Source organism: Mustela nivalis, assembly GCF_964662115.1.
Source record: "Mustela nivalis genome assembly, chromosome: 5".
NCBI classification, from domain to species: domain Eukaryota; kingdom Metazoa; phylum Chordata; class Mammalia; order Carnivora; family Mustelidae; genus Mustela; species Mustela nivalis.
In genome coordinates this window covers 1,782,167-1,802,740 of record NC_139024.1, presented here as the reverse complement: position 1 = coordinate 1,802,740, position 20,574 = coordinate 1,782,167, and the positions used below count along the sequence as shown (strand labels likewise).

The following is a 20,574-nucleotide window of genomic DNA, read 5'->3' as shown; positions in this document are numbered from 1 at the left end:
TGCCTGTGAACTGAATGTCCAGTGTGCAGTAAGCCCAGGCCCCGAGCCGCATCCCGCAGTCCACGAGACTCCGCTCCTCTCCTTTCTGTGTTTCAGGATTCCTTATGTGAAATCAGCGGGGAAAATAAACAGGGTTCTGCCTAAAAACAACAGTGTGAGACCCACTAAGGCAGAAAGAGATTTTAAAGTTACCAAGTTGCGGTAGGACCCTGACTGCGTTTACGCTTAATAAGTAGGCTCATGTGCTCTAGAATACCCTACCCTTGGTTTTATTTTTACTGTTACGATTTCAACTTAGTTGTTCTCAAAGTTATTTCTCTTAAAATACACTGTGAAGAATTTTGATCTAGTACAAATTTTGCAACAAGAAGAACTTGGTAATTTTGGTTTGTAGCAGGAATTTCAAACTTCATCCATTCCTTAATTTATTGCTCTTTCATTTCTCATATTTTCAGTTCATAAAATAATAAATTAGAATTTGTTATTTCTGTATTCTTATAATTAACATTGCTGTTTATAAACAGTATTTACTAAAAGCCTGTGTAAGTCTTTTTATCCTTTAAATCTGTCCCATTCCTTCCTGCTTCCTTTACCATGGTGGTTCTCCCGCTGGCCTCCACCTCCTGTGTTTGCCGACCTCAGTGTGGACATTCTACAGTTACGTGGAAGCTCTTTGCCAGCTGTAGGCTTCTACTAAGCGGCCAAGGTGTGCCGGGCCCTCAGGATGCCCACTCGGTCACTGTCCTGACCAGTACATGCCTAGCAAACAAGAAGGAGTTCTAACCCTAGCACTTCACCCTGACGAGGACATGGGATGGTGGTTTCATGGTGGGAGGTGCTGTGAGGGCTGGACCTGGTGAGCTTAGGAGACGAGGGATAGGAAGACTCGTGTGAGAAGGGAATCTCACAGGTTGGCCGAACTCCTGTGTTAGGTTAACATTGTTTCCTTATTTTCCAGTTACATATATGAGATAATTTGACTTACAGAATTAGGCTGATAGCAAAGCCCTGTATACTTTTCCCCCTAGTTTGTGTATGTTTCTCTTATTTTCCCAGTTGGATTCTAAATGTCATAAGGACATTAGCCCTGGTCAGTGTTTGGCACTGCGTACATGGTAGTATATATTACAGTGGCAACAAAAGAGTAAGTAAGTAAAACTAGCACGTAACAGTTTAAATGACATTTCAGCCTGTTAGTAAGTACTTGTGGTAATAAAGTATTTTATATCTTAATTTAAATTTATAGGAGAATATTGTATTAGCATTAGGTAGCTTTGCTGTGCTGATTAACATACGCTAATTGGGATTAGCATAGTTATAAATTAAACGTCTAGGAGAATGTTGTATTAGCTGGTGCCGGTGAATAACCATGACTTAATTTTTTCTCATTTCATGATTTGAAGAAGAAAGAAGATTGGATATAGATGAGAAGCCCCTTGTTGTTCAGTTGAATTGGAATAAAGATGATCGAGAGGGCAGATTCGTCCTTAAGAACGAGAATGATGCCCTTCCTCCTAAGGTAGGGCCTCCGCGTCCCGTGCTGGCTGCGTCCCGTGCTGACCACATCCCGGGTCCAGGTCTGACCGTGGTGAATGACAGATTCACGATAATGGGGGGACTCCACTGACCTGTCCCGTCTGCTGCTTTTCCTAAATGACTTTTTTGCCCTTCTCCCAGTAAGCAAATGGAAAGGACTCCTACTTCTCTCTGTTTCATCCTCTGTTTCACTAAATAATCCCTAATATTGCTGTTTACTTTTGCAAAAAAGCATTATGGAAGCTTTTGTTATTAAGAGATTGAATGATCAGGTAATCAGCCCCAGGTTTTTTACCAAATTAGAAAGTCAGAATATGTTTTAATAAGAATCATAAGGGAAAATAGAACTTTAATAACCTATTATGTGTGGATTTTTCAGATACAACTTAATAGGGCACATTTTCAACCTTTTTCATACCCTGTGTAAGATTAGAAATTAGCAGACTTTCTGGGCTGAGGTCATGCGGTGATGCTGAAACTCTCTTGGGTCGGGAGATGGGGGTTCCTGTGCCGCTGTTCTTTGCGGAGCACTAAGAAACAGACAGGACTCGAGACCAGCGGTCATCTCTGTGTCAGATCAAGTGGCACCTTACGCTAGATTCGGTGTTGATGAATGATGGCAAATGCAAGAGTCAAGGATATTTTGAAAAAAAGTCTTCTGTTTAATCATTTTCCTCAACAGATTGGGAAAGAGTGCCATTGTTCACTCTGGAAACAGAGACTTTCCACTTTATTTCTGTGATGTCGGTGTTCCGTGCTGAAGAGTTTTAGATACACAGAATGTGTTCTTGGCCTTACGTGTTACGTGCTTCAGTGGCTTGGCATTTGTAGCAAATTCATATAAAGGAATAATGGACATCTTTCTCTCTCTCTTTTTCTTCTTCTTTTGGTCCATGTTTTATTTAATTCCTGCCCCCTTATTTTCAGCTGATGTGCCTTGCAGTGGGCCAGAGATTCTCTTCCGTGTGCATGAGAGCTCGCATGAGGGGTAGGACAGTGCCAAAGTGGCTAGCAAGGAAAATGGAAATGCTAGCTTAGATAAAACAGAAGGTGCTCACTCTTCTTTCGCGCTTTTCTTGATTCTTTACCAGCCTGTTAATGATACCAAAAGAAAAGCCTCTGTGTCATCTGCTAGCAGGCTGTGTTGTGAATTAAGAACTAACAAGCAGATAAATAAGGTCTGGGAAAGAAATTGGAAGTTTTAGCACAAACATTACTTAATAATTTTGCTCTAAAAAAGTCAGCTTCTTACAGTATGCTTAACATTTGTTTTGAAGTTAAATATGAAGTAGATAATGATTTAAACAGTTATTTCCTTTTTTTTTTTTTTTTTTTTAAGTTTTTATTTATTAGAGCAAGGGGAAAGGTAGAGGGGGAGGGAGAGACAGATTCTGCACTGGGCGTGGGGTCCCGTGCAGGGACTCAGTCCCACAACCCTGAGACGATCACCCGAAATGAAATCAGCAGTGCCACGCCTGGGGCAGCTGAGCGGCTCAGTGGGTTAGAGCCTCTGCCTTCAGCTCAGGTCGTGATCCTTGGGTCCTGGGATCGAGCCTCACATTGGGCTCTCTGCTCAGTGGGGAGCCTGCTTCCTCCTCTATCTCTGCCTGCCTCTCTGCCTAGTTGTAATCTCTATCTGTCAAATAAATAAATAAAAATTTTCTAAAAAAAAAAAAAAAAAAAAAAGAGTGCCACACTCAACCAACTAAGCTACCCAGGACCCCAGTTATTTCCATATTTTGGTTAGGCTTTTTTAAAAAAAGTAACTTTATGTAAATTATTTGGATTTTTATTCATTGAAAATCAGATTTTATGATTCCTACCCTAGTTTTCTTAGTGGGTTTGGTTTTCTATTTGCTTACATATTAGTTTTGAATTAAGGTAAAATATACACACAGTGAAACACACGGACCTTGGATGTATAATTCACTAAGCTTTGCTAAATACATGCCTGTAACCATTAGCTCAGTCAAGGTAAAGCACATTCCCATCACCCGGACCTGTCCCCATTCTGTAGTGGGGTGTTGGGGTAGCATGTGACACGCGGTTAGCGCGGCCGTAAAGACCTTTCTGTGACTCTGTGTAACAGCCGTCATAGTAACGATGTTGCTTTCACCAGAAGGCTCAAAGCAACGGACCTGAAAAGCAGGAGAAAGAAGGTGTTATTCAGAACTTCAAGAGAACGCTCTCAAAGAAAGAAAAGAAGGAGAAAAAGAAGAGAGAAAAAGAGGCCGTGAGGCAGGCATCTGATAAGGATGACAGGCCTTTCCAAGGGGATGACACGTAAGTAATTCTGGAAGTATCTCTGTTTCCCTTTGCTCGTTAAATTACCGGAGAAACTGTGAAGAGGGTGACTATCCGTTGGGAAGTTAATTTGGTCGCCTCTGGCTCTTGTGTGTGTGGGGGGGTCTCACCTAAGCAAGGGTTACGGCCGACAGCCGACCCTACCTGTCTCGTGGGTTTGCTAGTCCCAGAGAAGCACGCTGGTGAGCAGTAGTGTTTTCTCGGAGTAGACAACTGAGGTCAGTGTTTTCTTCATCTTTGGCCTTTTGTCTCTGGTGTTTCAGTCTTTAAGGCAGCAGTGCCGTTCTGCAGTCCTTCCCTCCACTGACTGCTCCCCCGAGGTAGGCGGGAACAGCCCGAACAGTAGCCCGGGTTCAGACGCCCTGTCTGGTTGACTCCAGCCCTCAGCTCCCCTTCCTTACGTCGACACACCAGCCCTGTCCTCGCTGTACTTCCTCTCGGAAGACCTTTGAGCTTCTGACCTCAGGGCTGCTGCAATAAGGGAAATCATTGCATCTTGATGATGACAGAAAAGACATCAGAGGAAGCTGACCTCCCCCCTGGGTGGGGGAGCTTGGCCTCGTCCTGCCCATCTTCACGTGCGTCAGTCTGGTCGTTTGGCCCGCGGCATGGTGTGTGCTGCCCCCGAGGCCTCTTGTCGCCTGGCTGGGCCTGCAGCGTGGTGTCCGCACTGTCCTTCCAGTGCTGAGGTGACACCATTCACGGTAGAAGGTCAGCATATGGGTTTGTCAGAGAGAGAGGAGGAATCACCTGTCCTCACAGGAGCCCAAAAAGAACTGTAGGTTTTTTGGTTACTGTTTCTGTTTAAGATTTTTTTTTACTTATTCATCAGATAGAGAGATCACAAGCAGGCAGACAGGCAGGCAGAGAGAGGGAGGGAAGCGGGATCCCTGCTGAGCAGAGAGCCCGATGCGGGGCTCGATCCCAGGACCCTGAGAGCATGACCTGAGTGGAAGGCAGACGCTTCACTGATGGAGCCACTCACGTGTCCCTGTAGTTTGCTTCTCATACACAAATACATACTTATCTGTTTATGTAGTTTATGTATAGAGTTTTTAAACAGGTATAATTATGGGCTTTTAAAACTAGAGCTTTCCAAATGACATTTTTCCACTGGAGTATGTCCCATAAATGCATATATACATTCACAAGGATGTATTGTCATAAAAGCATGAAGTAATTTAGATGATTATGTCGTGGTCTCACAGTTTTTTTTTTTATAATTTTATCTCACTGGCTCCTTTTTGTGTGCTGTAGGTAGTTCCTAGGTGTTTTGGTATCACAAGCACTACTACTATGGGCATCCTCGCTCTCCAACTCTGGGAGCGCTCTGGACCACGATTCTGGCAGTCTGAGGACGTATGCGTCACCAGGCTGCCCCTGGAACTGTCTTCTGGAGCCCACGAGCCTGCCTGCTTCCTACTGCCCTGGGAACTGTGCATAAAAGCTCCCATAGCTCGCATTTATTTTATCATTAACAAGGCAGATGTCTTTTTGTACACTCACTGACTGTCTATATTCTGCTTGTTAGCAACAGCGTTCTGTATCTGTTGAGGACACTTAACTGTTCCTTAGTTAATGGTGTTTACTTTAGAGTAGACTCAGGCCCATTTTGGTTCGCATCAGAGTGGGTTCAGGCAGTGATGTCTGCCTAATGAGCGCAAACTCTCAAGCACAGTATTACATGGTAAAGTTCTCTCCAGCATCAGCAGTAGAGCTCACGGAAGTCCAGTGCTGGCCCAGGAGAAATGCCAGAGATAAGGAGCGTTTGAGATGTGGGCTGTGGCTTGCTTGTCCCGTTTATCAGTGCAGTTTACCTGGTGATATATTGTCTGTGTTTAGAAAATTAGTCACTTAAAATGAATTAAATCATCCAGTTGGGCTGATTCAAAGTTTGATTTTTTTTGCTGTTTGGAAAGCGTGGGGAGGGGCAGAGAGACAGACTCCCTGCTGTGAGGGCTGCTCTTGGAGCCCCAGGACCATGACCTGAGCCCAAACCAGAAGTTCAAGGCTCACCGACTGCACCCACCCCCCCCCCAGGCACCCAAGTGCTTGATTGGTTTTTAACTATTTTTATGATTAAAAATGACACCTTCAAAGAGTATTTATCAAAATTTAGTCACCAGTCCGTCTTTAATTCCAATCTTCATCCTCATTCTCTGTGGTTGACTCCTTGTCGTTCCTTTTCCTTTTGAAAATTTAGCTTCAAGAAAGTGAATGTTGGTAAATCATTTTGTTAAAAAACCGTACTATTTGAGCTCAAGATTTACTGTAATTTTAAGACAGTTTTACTCAGTAAGAGTATATTTGTTCCTTTATTTCTTACGGTTGGAATGTTGTATTGCTCATTTTGTCTATTTTAGGAAACCGCTGGTGGAAATTCCTGATGTGTGTAATTAATACAGTTTTCTTTTAGACTGACTGGTGAATCCACAGTAATTAAGTCACATAAACTCATTGGGAAATCTTGATTATAAATTTCCCTTTAGTTTAGTGTGTTGCTTGTAATGAGAGGAACCTCGTTTTGTACCCGCGGCACTCGTCAGCACGCGTCTCTCACCTGCGGCACACGGGACAGAGCAAGCCCCAGGGCCGTCCCCAGGGACGCATGGGTGTGACTACAGCCCAGCTCTTTCTAACACCATATTGAGAAAAGACCGCCGGTACCTTTCTTGTCTTCCAGGGAGAATTCCCGCCTGGCTGCCGAGGTTTACAAAGACATGCCCGAGACCAGCTTCACGCGAACGATCTCGAATCCGGAGGTGGTGATGAAGCGCCGCCGGCAGCAGAAACTGGAGAGGAGGATGCAGGAGTTCCGGAGCTCGGACGGGCGGCCGGACTCAGGTACCGCGGGCTTCCCTGCGCTGCCCCCGCCCCGCGGCCCCGGCCTGGCCGCGCGGCCGGTGCCCTGCCCCCAGCCAGGCTGCTGCAGGCCCCGCTTGGCTTGAAGCGCAGGAGCTCCCTTCCCTAAGACTTAGGGTTAGTTACACAGTTTCCCCAGTGCGGCTCTTTAGTTTTCATTTTTTAATTCTGGGAAATACGTACGGAAGGAGACGGTAGATACAGTTCCCAGCGCCTGTGATTAAGGATGCGCGTCTCGTCTCTGCTCCTGCATGTATTGCTCCTGTTCCTAAATTGGACTGTTTTGAAGCAAATCCCAAATTTCTCAGTGTTTCATCTTCCATTTCACGGTTTTCCTAGAGGTAAGGATTCTTGAACAATGAAAACAGAAGAAACCATAGTTCTGTTGTCACGTGCAAAAGAATCGAGGCTAATTCCTAGTGCTGTCTGCTGTTCTGTCACTGGTCACGTGCTGCCGATGGCCTCAGAGAAGTGTCCAGTCACGTCGGGGGCTGCATGGAACCTGCATGTGGCCCCTGCTTGGCATGTCTGTCACCTCGGGTTCCGGTCCTGTCTCTTAGCTCCCCTCCAGGATGCGTCACTGGGCGCTTGTTGGTCTTGTAGAGTTTGCGGACAGCATCCTGCACATGGCCGTTTCTCCTCCTGCTGTGCTCAGTCACGTGAACATGCAGCTTTAGGGTTCTAGGGGAGAAATACTTCCCCGTTGCCGTCCTCAGGTGAGCACAGCCGAGCAGTGTTTGTGGAATGTTTCCATGAACTCGTAGAGCTAAAACTTGGCAATATTTTTCCATCTGTTGCCGTTACTGTCCTTCTGATTCTTGAGCTGTCACTTTGAGGTGGCGCGGGTGTCCTCCGCTGGCACCTAAGGCTCCCACGTGTCCTCAGTGCTCTCGGGTCTCCCTGTGTGACAGGACGTCCAGTTCGCCCACCCAGTGCATTTCTTGCCCCACCTAGGAAGCTGCTGTCTCTCCAAGGGCTCCTCTTCTTTTTGTGGGACAAATATTTGGTTGCTGGGGCTGCTCCTTGTTCCTGGTTAGTGTTTGCTTGTGCGCCTGTTTGGTGGATGAGCTAGGAAATACTTTAAATACCTTGGTTTTTTTGTTCTTGTTTTGTTTTGTTTTGTTTTACTATTTTGATTTCAGAAGATCTGAGTATCTTTTCACTTAGGTTAAAAATTCTTCACACCTAATACTGATAATGTAATTTTTGCTTTTCCTTATGATAAATAGTAATATCAAAAGAAAAATAATGCTCATATTAACAACAGCGTGATACTGAAGAAATTTTCAGCTTTTCTGCATACTTGTTTGTGGGTATGCTCGCTAAGGTGCACTATGAAATTACGATGTTCTGAAATGACAGCCTAGATCCCTGACTGTGGGGTCAGACACTCATACTGATTTATACTTCGCTTTGTTCGTTTTGTTTTGCTTTTGATTTTAGAGGTTTGTTACTTAAAAATTTCATGTACCTAGTAGTTCCCAAGTCATATCTGCACAACAAGGTATATGTAGAGAAGTTCAGCTTTTGTCCCTGTCAGCCCCTTGAGTTAAACGGCAGCGCGTGCTCTGTACACGCTTCCGCCGCCTCGTCTCCTCTGCTCCCGGGCATCTGCTAGAGATGACTCGAGCACATCGTAGAGAGAGTTAAAATAGATGACTTTACTATTTTAGCTATAAATTGGGCGTGTATATTTTTAGTTATTTAGGTATTTGACATAAAACTTTTATTTGTAATTAACCTGTAATTTATTCGGCAAAGAAAATATTTGTTAGAAACTTGTCAGTTAGTTTTGATTGTTACAGAATGACAGCATAGTCATTTTGAGTTTTGGAAAGAAGCTGGGTATGTGAGGTCTGTGTCACCGATCGGGCCTCTGTGCAGGTGTCTGACCGAGCAGGGCCCAACTGCCCTGCGGTCCTCCCCGACCTTATGCTCGCAGCCTGGGAGCTGCTGGGGGCCCGTTGTCTGCTCTGCATCTGCTCACTCACTCACTCGGTGTAGGGTTCTGAACGTTGGGACTCACAGCGATTCTCTGATGGTGGACCCCTTCTCTGGATTCCGAACCCAAGTCAGAGGGTTTCCAACCCTACCCAGACGATGACCATAACTGAAATCCAGTCTGCGCATGGGACAGCGGGGCAGACCCATGGGACGCTGTCTTGACGCCCATATTACGTTCATGCCAAGAGTGTTAGTCCCTCTATCAGCCTGTATCGTCTGCTTTCGTGGGGTTGTCTGTGGACCCTGGCTCTGATATGCTTGATCACTTGACAGAAACTGCCAGGGGTTCCATGTCTTCAGAACTCACACTGGCTGCTGTGTCAGGGATGTGTTCCCCACGGGGAGCTACACGGGCTCTGTCACTTGTTTACTTGGGTCCTCAGCCACCTTCTAACTGAGTCTCAGTTTCACGTTCCGTGGGAGCTGCGGCGTCAGTGACTCAGACCAGTGGGGAGAGCGGGCTGCTTGCTAGTTCCATGGGTGATGTGACCCGTCACTCTCGAGCTCCGGGTGACATTATGTTTTTAGCTGTCCTGTCCTGTCTGCTGGAAGATTCGAAATGGCTTAGAAATATGTGCCCTAAGGGAAAAAAAAGAAAAAGAAAATGAGGAGGGAAAGAAAATACAAAGAGGAGGAAGAAAGGAATAAAATTTTTGGAAGAACAAGAGGAGTGCTCGGAGATGGCTAACATACAGGGACCTTTCGCATGACAGACCCAGAGGGATCTTAGGAAGGAGTTGGACGTGATCGAAATGATCATTTTCTCAGTGATTCCTTGAGGAATAGCCCAGTGTGTGCTCAGATGCGTGAGTCGTGAGAAGCGCAGCCAGCTGAGGGGATCCGTTTCTGTAAGTAACTCAATAAAATATTTTTAGAAGAAATTTGCTTTAATGTGGATTAGGTTGTAACGTGTGTATTGTTACGGGAAACTCTGCGTGTCCCTTCAGGCTGTGCTCACAGAGAACCATGGTTATGGGGAAGATTTGGGAAAATTGGATGGAGAAATTAGATGTGGTCTGATAGTATGCTGCTGAAGGGTTATAAGGTGGGGATTCAGAAAGCTTTTAATGTAGCCTCGCTTCAGGTCTGGAGTGGTTACCATGGGAGCAGAGTCGAGGATGGATCTCTTGGAACTACCTCTGGAAGTGTGAGGGTTGGGTCTCTGAGCACAGCAGCTGGCCGTAGGCTGGTCACACGGAAGCCGAGGCCCCAAGAGGTGGGGTTACCGAGACGTGGTCCAGACTGCGACACCTGTCTCCAGTCGCATGGATGCTGAGGGACCGCAGTGAGAGAACATTTGGGAGTGGAAGACGGGTTTCCTGGAGCTGCTGGTGGGACCTGGGGGACGTGCTGAGCTGCTGGCTGAGTGGCTCGAGACCAGGTTCTGGTCACGGTGTCAGCTGGAGAGAGAGATTTGGGAGCGATCTGTGGTTGTCAGGCAGCATCACTGGACGTGGTGAGATTCTTTACGGTAGAAAGTACACAGGTAATAGAAGAATTTAAGGGAAGGCTACTGTTCAGAGGAGTAGGCAAAGACAAGAGGAAAACAAAACCTCCAAAGAATTAGGAGAACTAGCAGAACATCTACGAAGTAGAGGTTGAAAGGATAGTTGGGAGCAGAAGGAACATTTTTCTATATAGAGACCCAAGAAACCCTAAAAAGCTAAATATTAGCAAAATAGCTGTTTATTGTTAATACTTAAGGATGTCGAATACATTAAGTCCAGCTATGTTTTTTCTTTAATAAATGACTTAAAAATCTATTTCCATAACCTGTCGGAGTTACTAGCCCGGCTGTTTGGCTGGTAGAAGAGATGGGGGCGCGGCCATGTGGGTAAGGCTCCCGAGACTCGCAGCCCTGTCCATTATTTGCGTGTCTGGCTGGCCTGAGGATTGGTTCCCTGAATTCTCATGACCTGACCCCCACACAGCTGGTCAGACTCGCAGCTTGCAGAAAGCTTGGACCCGGCACATCGTGAAGCTTCTTCAGTACTCGGGTATATTTGCTTGTGATGCCTCCGAGTGCCATTGGCCCCGAAGTGCTCTGTGTCTGTCAGTTCATTGGTTCGTGGCACAGTGCTTTGCCACCCGTTAGAGCTGTGGATATCTTACCGAGGCGTTGTTGGCGGCATCCCGAAGCTCTTCTAGGTGTCTGTCCTGCCTCAGCTGCCCCAGCAGCAGCTTGGGGAGCAGCAGAGCACTGTGGCGGGGATCCCACAGTTGGGGTCCCACAGACCCGCAGGCCTTGGCCGTTGGTCCTCAGAGTGGAGTGGCAGCCCTGCCGTGGTCTTAGAGCGGACGCATAGGTTTGTGCAAACCAATCTCAGTGCATAGTAAGGCGTGTAAATTGTTCACTGCCCCTCTGTCCTTGCACAGCAGGCTGGGGGTCATGTGTCTCTGCGAGGAGGGTACTGCGGCATTAGGCTTGTCAACCGAAAGCCCTTTGAATTAGATTCTGTGCTCAGACTAAAACCGGTTCAAGTTGTCGATATCCTGGACGTTCAGACAGGTACTAGAAGTCATTCCGCCCAACAGCTGAGCTCCTTTGGCCTGTGAGTGTGAATTTTACAGCAGCCACATCGTAACGTGTCCTTGAGGAGCTGCTGGAGGCGTGCTGTCCGTAGGAACCTTACTGACTTGGTAAATGATTTTCTGGTAAACCCTGACCTTACATTTTTTCAGACCGAACAGTCTTTCATCCTCTATGGTCTGTGACTTTGGCATTGCCAAGTACTTGTCTTGGCTTTTAGCGGATACAAAATTTTCTTAGAAGAATTAAATTTCTGACCATTTGCCTTTTTTGTAGTCATCTCCTCCGCTTTCCGAACAGGTAGTCTGGTTTGCTCTGTGGTTGTCTCATCAAAGCACACGGAGATTTTACCTCAGCCTGTAAGATTGTTTTCACTCATTCTCTTGTACACGTCTTTCTAGTAAGTCAGTTCCTGTGTGCATCTGGACGTAGAGGTAGTAAAACCAGCGGGACGTGCCTCGGTGGAGTCGGATGCGTGCATCAGAACTGGCCTCGCTGGAGGCCTGCAGTCCCGCCTGCAGCCCCCAAAGCCCCCTGCCCAAGGAGAGCGTGAGGGGCGACCTGCACACTCCCCACACGTGGGCGCGGCCTCGCTCTTCCGTGTGTGCGCGTACACGGAGCCAGAGCCTCCCGGCGGCTCCCGCTTCCACTAGAGTCAAACCCAGACTCTCAGGGTCTTGGTCTGGCCTAGGCCCATGTGATGGTGGACCAGGAAGGCCCGTGTGACCTGGCCTTGGCCAGTCTCACTGCATTTCCCTCTTTTCACCTGGGGTTCATCTCTGGCTGGTGAGCCCAGCCAGACCCACGCCACCTGTAGGCCTTAGCACCTGCCAGTCCCTCTGCCCTGGAAGCTCTCGAGGGGCCCCTGCGGCTGCTGCATGCCCCTGCCGGCCCCTGTGGGCCCTCGGCTCCTGGCAGCTGCTCGTCTTCATAGAAGGCTTTACAGTCCCGGGCACTTAGGAGGCTCTTGGTCATTTTCTTCCTCACAGCCCTGCTTGTGTTTCCACCACATGTCCACTGTCTTACCTGTTTGCTCCCTTGTCCGTCCTTTCCTCCTGCGCCCCACAGCTACATAGTAAGCCGTCCCCGCTGACCTGTTCATCGCTGTATCCTCGGCACTGGGACACGGGGGCACGCGGTCTGTGTGAGTTTGTGTGTGCTTAACCATGTTGACGGGCAGCACCATCAGAGCTCTCTGGAGTTTCTTCCCGTTCTCATCCTGGACCCATAGTGGGCATCGGTTCATCGTCATAAAAACTGCTCAGGCTTGAAGAGAGGACAGAAACCGTCTTCGTCGTACTGGGTGGTTCACTGTCGCAGAATGTTGTTAGATCAACAAGGGACCGCCATTGTATGTTGTCTCACAGACACGAATATAGAATTACTACACAGATTCCATCTTTGTACGCCTTGCACCTGGAACTTGGGTGCCCTTTTTTTAAGTGATCATAAATGTTAGCTATCTTTGTTACTGGAATAAAATAAAGTAGTGCTCAAAGATGTCAAAATGTTTTTTTTCAGGTGGAACATTGAGAATTTATGCAGATAGTTTAAAACCAAATATTCCATACAAGACAATCCTGCTGTCTACCACAGACCCTGCAGACTTTGCTGTGGCTGAAGCTTTAGAGAAATACGGTCTGGAGAGAGAAAACCCAAAGGATTACTGCATTGCCCGGGTACGTAACTGTATGTGACTGTCCGGTCAGAGCTTCCCGGCGTTACGCAGGCTGCGAGTCACGTTTCATCGGAAATGTGCTCTGTAGGTGACATTAAAGGTAGGCTTGTTCTCTCCCAGTAGTGTCATTTAGGATGTAAGGAATGGAAACTCTGTCTTAAATATGTATGGAAAGCTAACATTCTCCCTTCTGTTACAAAAGTAGTAAATAAATATACAGAAAGAAGAAAGTACAGAAAGGTGACTTGAAGAGAATAAAAATCACCCATAGTTCTAATACCAAAAGATAACCCTTATCTCTATATATACACAGATATATACCTTTTAGTTCTTGTTTCGCGTATGCAGGTAACTTAATATATCTAAGGCTTTTTCTAACAGCCGACTAAGATCGCAGCGTGAAGATTCCCTTCTGAGCGCACACCCCGGTTGCTGTGCCGGCTGGCTCTGGGCGCCTGCCGTGAGCCCTCACCGTCCTTGCGCGCAGATGAAGGCCGTGTATCTTCACCCAGCTCTCACGGGGACAGTGGGCTCTTACGCCTCAGAACTGAGTGGGTCATACTAAGCAAAGCCAAGCAGGTTTTCTCTCTGAGACAGACTGCTTGGACAATTTTTAGCCCGAAAGTCAGTGATGAGTGTGTGCTGACTTCATCACCAGGATTTCCCTGTTAAGTCGCACTGGCCCTGGGGTTTTCCTAGAGACGGCTGCCTTTCCTCCTCTTAGCAGACGACTAAGTCAGGGAAGAGTGCGCTTCGTCGTGTCAGTCCCCCTCCCCCCCGGATTATGGAGGAAGGCTTGCCGTGCGGGGAGCGGCACGGACTTGTCCTCTGCGACCCCACTGGGACTGGTGTACCAGTGTGGAGGGCCATCTCGTGACCTCCAGAAATCTCTGTGTGCCTCTGAGCCGTTCATCACGTCCTCCTCTCCCTTCCCCAGGCCGCCCTTGGTTTGCTGTCACTAGGAAGGACTTAAGTTTTGTAGAGTTTCTATGTAAGTAGCATATAGTGTGTGCTCTTACTGCCTGCTTTCCTGTGCTCGGGGTAACAGTTTCGAATGTGCTTGCGTGGACCGTGCTTGCTTCTTTTCTGTTGCTGAGTAGTAGTTCATTATATGGGTATTTCCAGGCTCGCTCATCTCTTTACCTGTTGACGGACACTTGTGTTGTTTCCAGTTTCCGGTTTGGGGCTGTGAGAGTAAAGCCGCTGCGAGTGTATGTGGGCAGGTCTTCTCACGGACAGACTTTTTTCTTGAGTGAATTGTTTGTGTAACTTCTTAAGGAACTTTGAAACTGGCAGTGCAAGCTGATTATATCGTGTGCCATGTGCACCAGAAGCTTGTGAGAATACCGTATTGGATGTGCTCAGTCATTTTACATGCCAGCCATTCTGGTAGGTTATAGTGCTCTCTCACTGTGGGAAACATTTTTAGGGGCTCCTGGGGGGGCTCAGTTGGGTACGCATCTGCCTTCCGCTCAGGTCTTGATCCCAGGGTCCTGGGATTCACATCGGGCTACTCCCTGCTCATACTCTCTCTCTCTCTCAATAAATAAAATCTTTAAAAAATTATTTAATTACCCTCTTGAGATAGATATATGTTAAGCCCTTTGTGTGACACATTTGTTGTGAATATTTTCCTGTCTATGACTCGGTTTGCCTTTCATTTTTTTAATGATGCCCTTTAGAGAATAGAGTTTTTTTGACTTGGGGCTAAGTCAACCTTTTTTTTTTTTTTTTAGCATTCTGTTGTTTGTGTTCTATAAAAGAATTTGCCTTTTCTGAGGTTGAAAATACTTTTCCTCCTGTGTCTTAATATTATTTTTTTAAAGATTTTATTTATTTATTTGAGAGAGAGAGGGGGGGGCAGGAGCAGAAGGGAGGGGTAAAGGCAGAGGGAGAAGCAGACTCCCCGCTGAGCAGGGAGCCCAGTGCTGGTTGGTGCCTGTCCCAGGACCCAGACGTCGGACGCTTAACTGACCACCCAGGTGCCCTTCCTCCTGTGTTTTATAGCTTTAGTTTTTACACTTAGGTCTATATGTTCCATTTCAAGTTAACATTTGCGTACAGTGTACAATTAGGGTAGGTGTTCATTTTTTCCTAGTTGACGCAGCACAGTTGGTTAAAAAGACTTTCTTTTCTCTGGAGTGCTTTGACACCATTGTTGAAAATCAGTTGGACCCATATTTATTTATATGTATTTATATGTATTTATGTATATAATATAGAATAATTATACATATTTGTAGATAGGTTTATATATATTTTATATACATAATGTATAGATATATAATATATTTTATATATTTATATGTATGATGTATTTATATATATAAGTAATTATATATATATTTATATATGGTTCGAGTTCTGGCATCTGTTCTGTTTATCTGTGTGTCTTTTATCTTTTTGTTAGCATCAAGCTGTATTGACTACTGTAGCTTTATAATAAGTCCTAAAGTTCTACTGTGTAAAGTAAGGCCCAATTTTGTTTTTTGTTTTGTTTTTTGCTTTTAAAAATCGCTTCAGTTTTTCTAGGTCATTTGTGTTTCTGAATAAATTTCAGAATCCGCTCATCAGTTCGTATGCACAAGCTACTGGGATTGTGACGGGGTTTGCCTGGGTTCTGTAGATGAGTCAGAGAGATGGCCACCCTCAAGTGTCCCGTCTGCCAGGCTGTGAGCACAGGGCGCCCCTTTGTTGGTGCCATCTTTGAGTCCCAGGAGTGTCTTGTAGCGTTCAGTGTAGAGGTCCGAAGCCTCTTTTGTTAGCTATAGATGAAATGGAATAAAAGGGCTTGTTGATTTTTATGGCTTTTATCTTTCTGCTGAAAAGCTAAGAAGCTATATTCAGTTGGAAAGACTGGTAGATCTGTAATTTTATGAATATAGCTCCGTTGTTAGCTGAAAATAAAACATTTTTCCCATTGAAATGACAATAAAGAAATAAGATAATTGTATAAATGCACCAGAACAAGAGAAAGGAGAGACGGCAAAAGAGCAGAGTTGGGAATGAAATTCTGCAGAAGTAAAGACTGGTGTCCGACTGGTTGGGCCCCAGGAAAGCTGCAGAGGGAACGCCGCAGACCGCACCGGCCAGGGGCCTGCCTCACGGTCCCCTGCAGACTTGGGCAGGAGGGGCTGGCGCACTTGCTGAGTCAACACTGACACGGGGCGAAACTGAAACGGGGATTGGGAGCTCTCCCGGGAAGCAGTAGACCGCACCAGCGCGCCTCCCCTGCCCGCTCCCTGCCGCCTCTCCATCTGAAGGCTTGGTGGAGCCGGGAAGGAGGCCTTGCGTTGGGCGCTGACCGGCCTTGCAGGGGATGGCCAGGGTCTTCCCTGAAGGTGGGAGGCTGAGGGGGAAGCTCTGCTGGGGCCCAACAGCCAGCGGATCGGAGGCTTTCTCTCAGAAGGCACCCTCCGGCTACGCGAGGAAGGTCTGCATGGACGCTCGCCTGCAGGAGTCCAGCCCGGGGACCTCGCTCAGAGGGCCCCCGATGGTCATCTTGCCCCACGCCTGGAGCTTCCCTGTGCCTCACGGGCAAATGCGAGCAGACGACAAGCTTCCGCACGTAGTGGAAACCCCTTTAAAATGAAAAACAGACCGAAACAAACAGGTGAAAGAACCTGGTCGTATTTCATGGAGGAGACGGGGCAGAAAGCACACAGAAGTGTTCAGAAAAACTATGACTCAGAGAGAGAAGGAAGGCCATGGGTCCGTTGGAGTGGACCACAGTGCTGTCTCTAGGGACACTTGAAGAAGGAGACCAGGAACTTTAAAATAGAAGTAGAAAAGGGATAGGAAAAAAATGCCAGTGGAAGGCGTGGAAGTTCAAGATAACTGCCCACGTGTAGGACAGGGAGAAACGACCAGAAAGGTCATCTTTTAGACTGCCTGGCACTTAGCTAAAGGAGGGCCAGAGGGAGAAAGCAAGAGGACGTGAAGAAATGGAAGTTACCAAGAAAATGTCCTGGAATGGCTCTCAGAACTGGAGGGTTTGAGTTTTGAGCTCAAAGAGGGCCCGCTGAATAATGGTACAGTTACTTCAAAAAAGAGCCAGGCTAAGGTATATTATTTTGAAATTGCAGAAAACTAAAGAAAAGAGAATAATGATTCCAAAGAAAAAGACCGTAGCCACATCTAAGAGGTTGGGGGCAAGACCAGTGCCGGATGTAGTGTCAGCACCGTGGACACGTGACGTGACATGGCACTTTCTGACTCTCAGTGAGCTGCTCTCCGTTCCAGACTGCCGTGCGCTAGATGGGTGAACAAAGACATTTCAGAACATTCGAGGCGAAACCTACCACCTAGGTAGGTTTCCTCCAGCAGAGGACATCCTCCAGCAAAATTGTGAAGTGGGCCAAGAAGTGGAAAGGCACAGGCTCCCCGAGTAGAGTCTAGCACAGTGGTCATTCTGAGGGCGACGGAGAAGGAGAGTCTGGAATGTGTCTGTGCAGTCACCGCACGTAGCACCATCTGCACAGTGGGGAGAGTGTTTGAGTCTGAAATCTGTGTCTGTAAAGGAGGTGGTAAAAGTCACGCTGTCTGAAACCTGGCCAGTACCTATCTGGTGTGGTCTGTGAGGACGTTTCTTCAGCCCTGTGTGTCACAGTAATAAATAAGCAAAACTAAACACCCGTCACTAAAGGAATGCTACGCCATTGGATACCTGTTGCTATGAAACATTATGAATTAAATCTACATGCATATTTTATAAAATAACCCCGTTTTTGGAAAAACGGTCGCCATAAAATAAAACGGAACAACACAAGTCTTTGTCTATGCATACGTGACCATAGAGAAGGATGGATGCCTGGAAGAAGGCACAGCAGGTTACCAGTTACGTACCTGAAGGGAGGAAGGAGAACAGAAGACTTTGAAACACAGGTGCGGTTCGGGAGCCCTCTTACGTGCCGTGGATTGATGTGTAAAGATCATTACTGAACGCGTGATTGTGAAAACAGTCATCTCACAGTGGATTTTGGTCTTTTTGGTTTTTTTTTCCTTCCTTATGCTTCTCTCTCTCTCTGTCTCTCTTTGTTTCTTTTCTTTCTTTTTTTTTTTTTTTTGTTTGTTTAAGGTTTTATTTATTAATTTGACAGAGAGATCACAAGTAGGCAGAGAAGCAGGTAGAGGGAGAAGCAGGCTCCCTGCTGAGCAGAGAGCCCGATGCGGGGTTCGGTCCGAAGACCCTGGGATCATGACCTGAGCCAAAAGCAGATGCTTAACCCACGGAGCCCCCCAGGTGCCCCTCCTTATGCTTTTCTCTATTGCAGTTTTTACAGTGAGCCTGTATTGGAACCCAAAACCCCCCAAAACCCAAAGCTCATTTCTTTGTGGGGTGGGGAAAGATAAGTGATCACGAGTGTTTATTTTGTGATGCGCTCTTTCATTTCCTTTGGGCTCATTAGAAGAGAGTTAGAAGTGGGATTGATAAATTAGAAGGGAAAGCGATGCCTCCAGAAATAAAAGATATATTTTGTATGGGATTTCTGAGGAAATCCCATATGGGATTCATGGGATCATGGTTCAGTGGGTTCATAGAAAAGGAAACAGTATCCTGAACCGAAATTCTGCCCTACTTGGGGGAGGAGGACTCGTCGGGTGCGGTTGGGAGAGTAGGTAATGAAGGTAATCAGGCATTGCCTCTGAAGGGGAGACACTTCAATCCAGGCCTTTCTGGTGCATTTTCCTCCTGGCGGCTAGGTGCGAAGTCGAGGAGAACTGTGTTGCAATGCTGGGTTTGGTAGACCGCTGCTTTCCCGTTCCGGAGAAATCCACAGCGAGCATCACTGTCTATCTGGGAAGTACACTTCCTGCCTCTGGAGTGACTGGGCCTATGGAGAGGGATGGATCTTGAATTCGATATTCTTTTTTCTCTTGGTTTGCCATCTTACCAGTTATGTAATAGGTAGTGCTTCCATATTCACTCATTTGTTATTTTAGCTATTATTCAATAAATATTTAAGTTCCTTTTACTCGTTAGGTACTCTGTGGGGTCACGAAAGCAAGAGCTGTCTCTAAAAGAACTTACACTTAAGGGAGACAGAAAAGCCAAACATGAGAATTACAAATCAGAGAGCCCTGGAATGAGAGTGGTGGTCACGGAGGACTTCCTGGAGGAGCTGTACTTGAGCTAGACATGGACGCTGGGAAACGAGCCTTTGAGGCTCCAGAGAGCATGGACATGTGGAACTCACGGCTTAATCTGAGAGCTCTGAGTAGTCGGGCATGTCTGGGGACTGCCAGGACGCCTGACAAGGATCGGGACGCGAGAGAAATGAAGATCAGGTTCTGAACTCTGTGTGTTCTCAGCCCAAAATGCTAAGTTCGATACAGAACAGTACAAGGAAGATTAATTACTTTAGCAAGACAGTATGTTACAATACATTTGTCTTTGTCAGATCGTTTTGAAGCAGTGTGGAGAGAAATCCCAGGGTTCCCTGAGGAGTCTGACCCATTCGGTGTAGGGGCTGTGACAGTGTATCTGAGTGGTAGATGACGTCACTGTGGTACCGTAGCCTGGGAACGACGTTCACGTGCCGGTGGCTTCGCTTCTGCCCTGAGTCTCTGTCCGCGTTTTGGTTTGCTTTAACAGCAACGGAGAACGAAGGAGGGCCGACGTCCAGGCCGTGCGGGAGATTATTGGGCTGCTGTCTCCTAGATCTTTCCTTGGTGTTACTGGGGGCTTTCTCAGACCATGACGAGAACTGTTGGTTACCATAAAAACATAAAAATTAATACAGCATTATGAATTTTAAGAGTGTAGTCTTTTAAAAACAGGTGCTTAAAAACATTTGCTGAATGAATAGCCCAGTGGTATAGCTAAATGGTCTGATTAAGATCTCATCATAAAGACACATTCTCTGTAAGAAAGAGAATGCTGTGCTGTTTCCTTGTCAGGTCCTGGTTGTCTTGAGAGATCTCACAGTAGACGAGACCATGGCAACAGTTATTTGATGACGCAGACGTGGGTTAGGGACTAGAGACTGAGCGGTAGTGGAGTGACCTTTCCTTAAGAACTTACTCCCAATTTGACCATTATGTACCACCCTTCCCCAGAAGAGTTTGTTAAAAAACAAACAAAATTACTGTACTAGTTCTTTCTGGGGGCCAGAGGGGCAGGTAGATAAAAGGGCCCAATAAGCTGGCTAAGCCTTTTCTTGGAAGCTGTTGTCCTTTTGTTGATTGTTGGGGAATTGTCTAGTGTTGGATCAGTTTAATTCTACCATGACTTCTATTTACAGTAAATTCTGGTTTGTAAATCCTGGTAATTTCATTTTTAGGCATAGCACAGTTCATTATTTTTCCCTTTCAGGTTATGCTTCCTCCCGGAGCCCAGCACTCTGATGAAAAAGGTGCTAAAGAAATTATCCTGGATGATGATGAGTGTCCTTTACAAATCTTCAGGGAATGGCCGAGTGACAAAGGTAAAGGGTAGTTTTGTTTGTTAAAGAATTGTTTATATTACACATTAAATCTCTGCTGGGTATGTTAGTTGTCCAACTGAGGATTCGGGGGCGCATGCATGGCGGGGTGTGTGTGTGTGTGTGTGCACGCGCGCATCCTGCCATATGGTTTTGTAGCTCCTTCCTAGGCTTGCTGGATGGTTCCTCGGTGAGCCCTTGTCCTGAGGTCACACTCCTGTCCGTTCCTTCCAGTA

The 20,574-nt window shown here is 46.6% G+C and overlaps 1 protein-coding gene across 26 annotated transcripts in view; it reads left to right on the top strand.

Moving 5' to 3' along the window:
• The window catches only part of AFDN (afadin, adherens junction formation factor), a 127,279-nt gene that overhangs the window by 31,354 nt on the left and 75,351 nt on the right, over window positions 1-20,574 (top strand). For 20 of the 26 annotated variants that reach the window (XR_014311717.1, XM_082730470.1, XM_082730467.1 and 17 more), the window contains exons 3-7: window positions 1,404-1,519; window positions 3,656-3,819; window positions 6,524-6,684; window positions 12,758-12,915; window positions 20,230-20,341. Coding sequence is in view for 25 of the 26 variants with exons in the window: in XM_082730470.1 (XP_082586596.1) it covers window positions 1,404-1,519; window positions 3,656-3,819; window positions 6,524-6,684; window positions 12,758-12,915; window positions 20,230-20,341 (711 nt within the window). In the remaining variant the exon portion in view is untranslated. The remainder of the gene's footprint in view (window positions 1-1,403; window positions 1,520-3,655; window positions 3,820-6,523; window positions 6,685-12,757; window positions 12,916-20,229; window positions 20,342-20,574) is intronic. The other 6 variants (XM_082730449.1, XM_082730465.1, XM_082730464.1 and 3 more) reach the window with 2 other exon arrangements.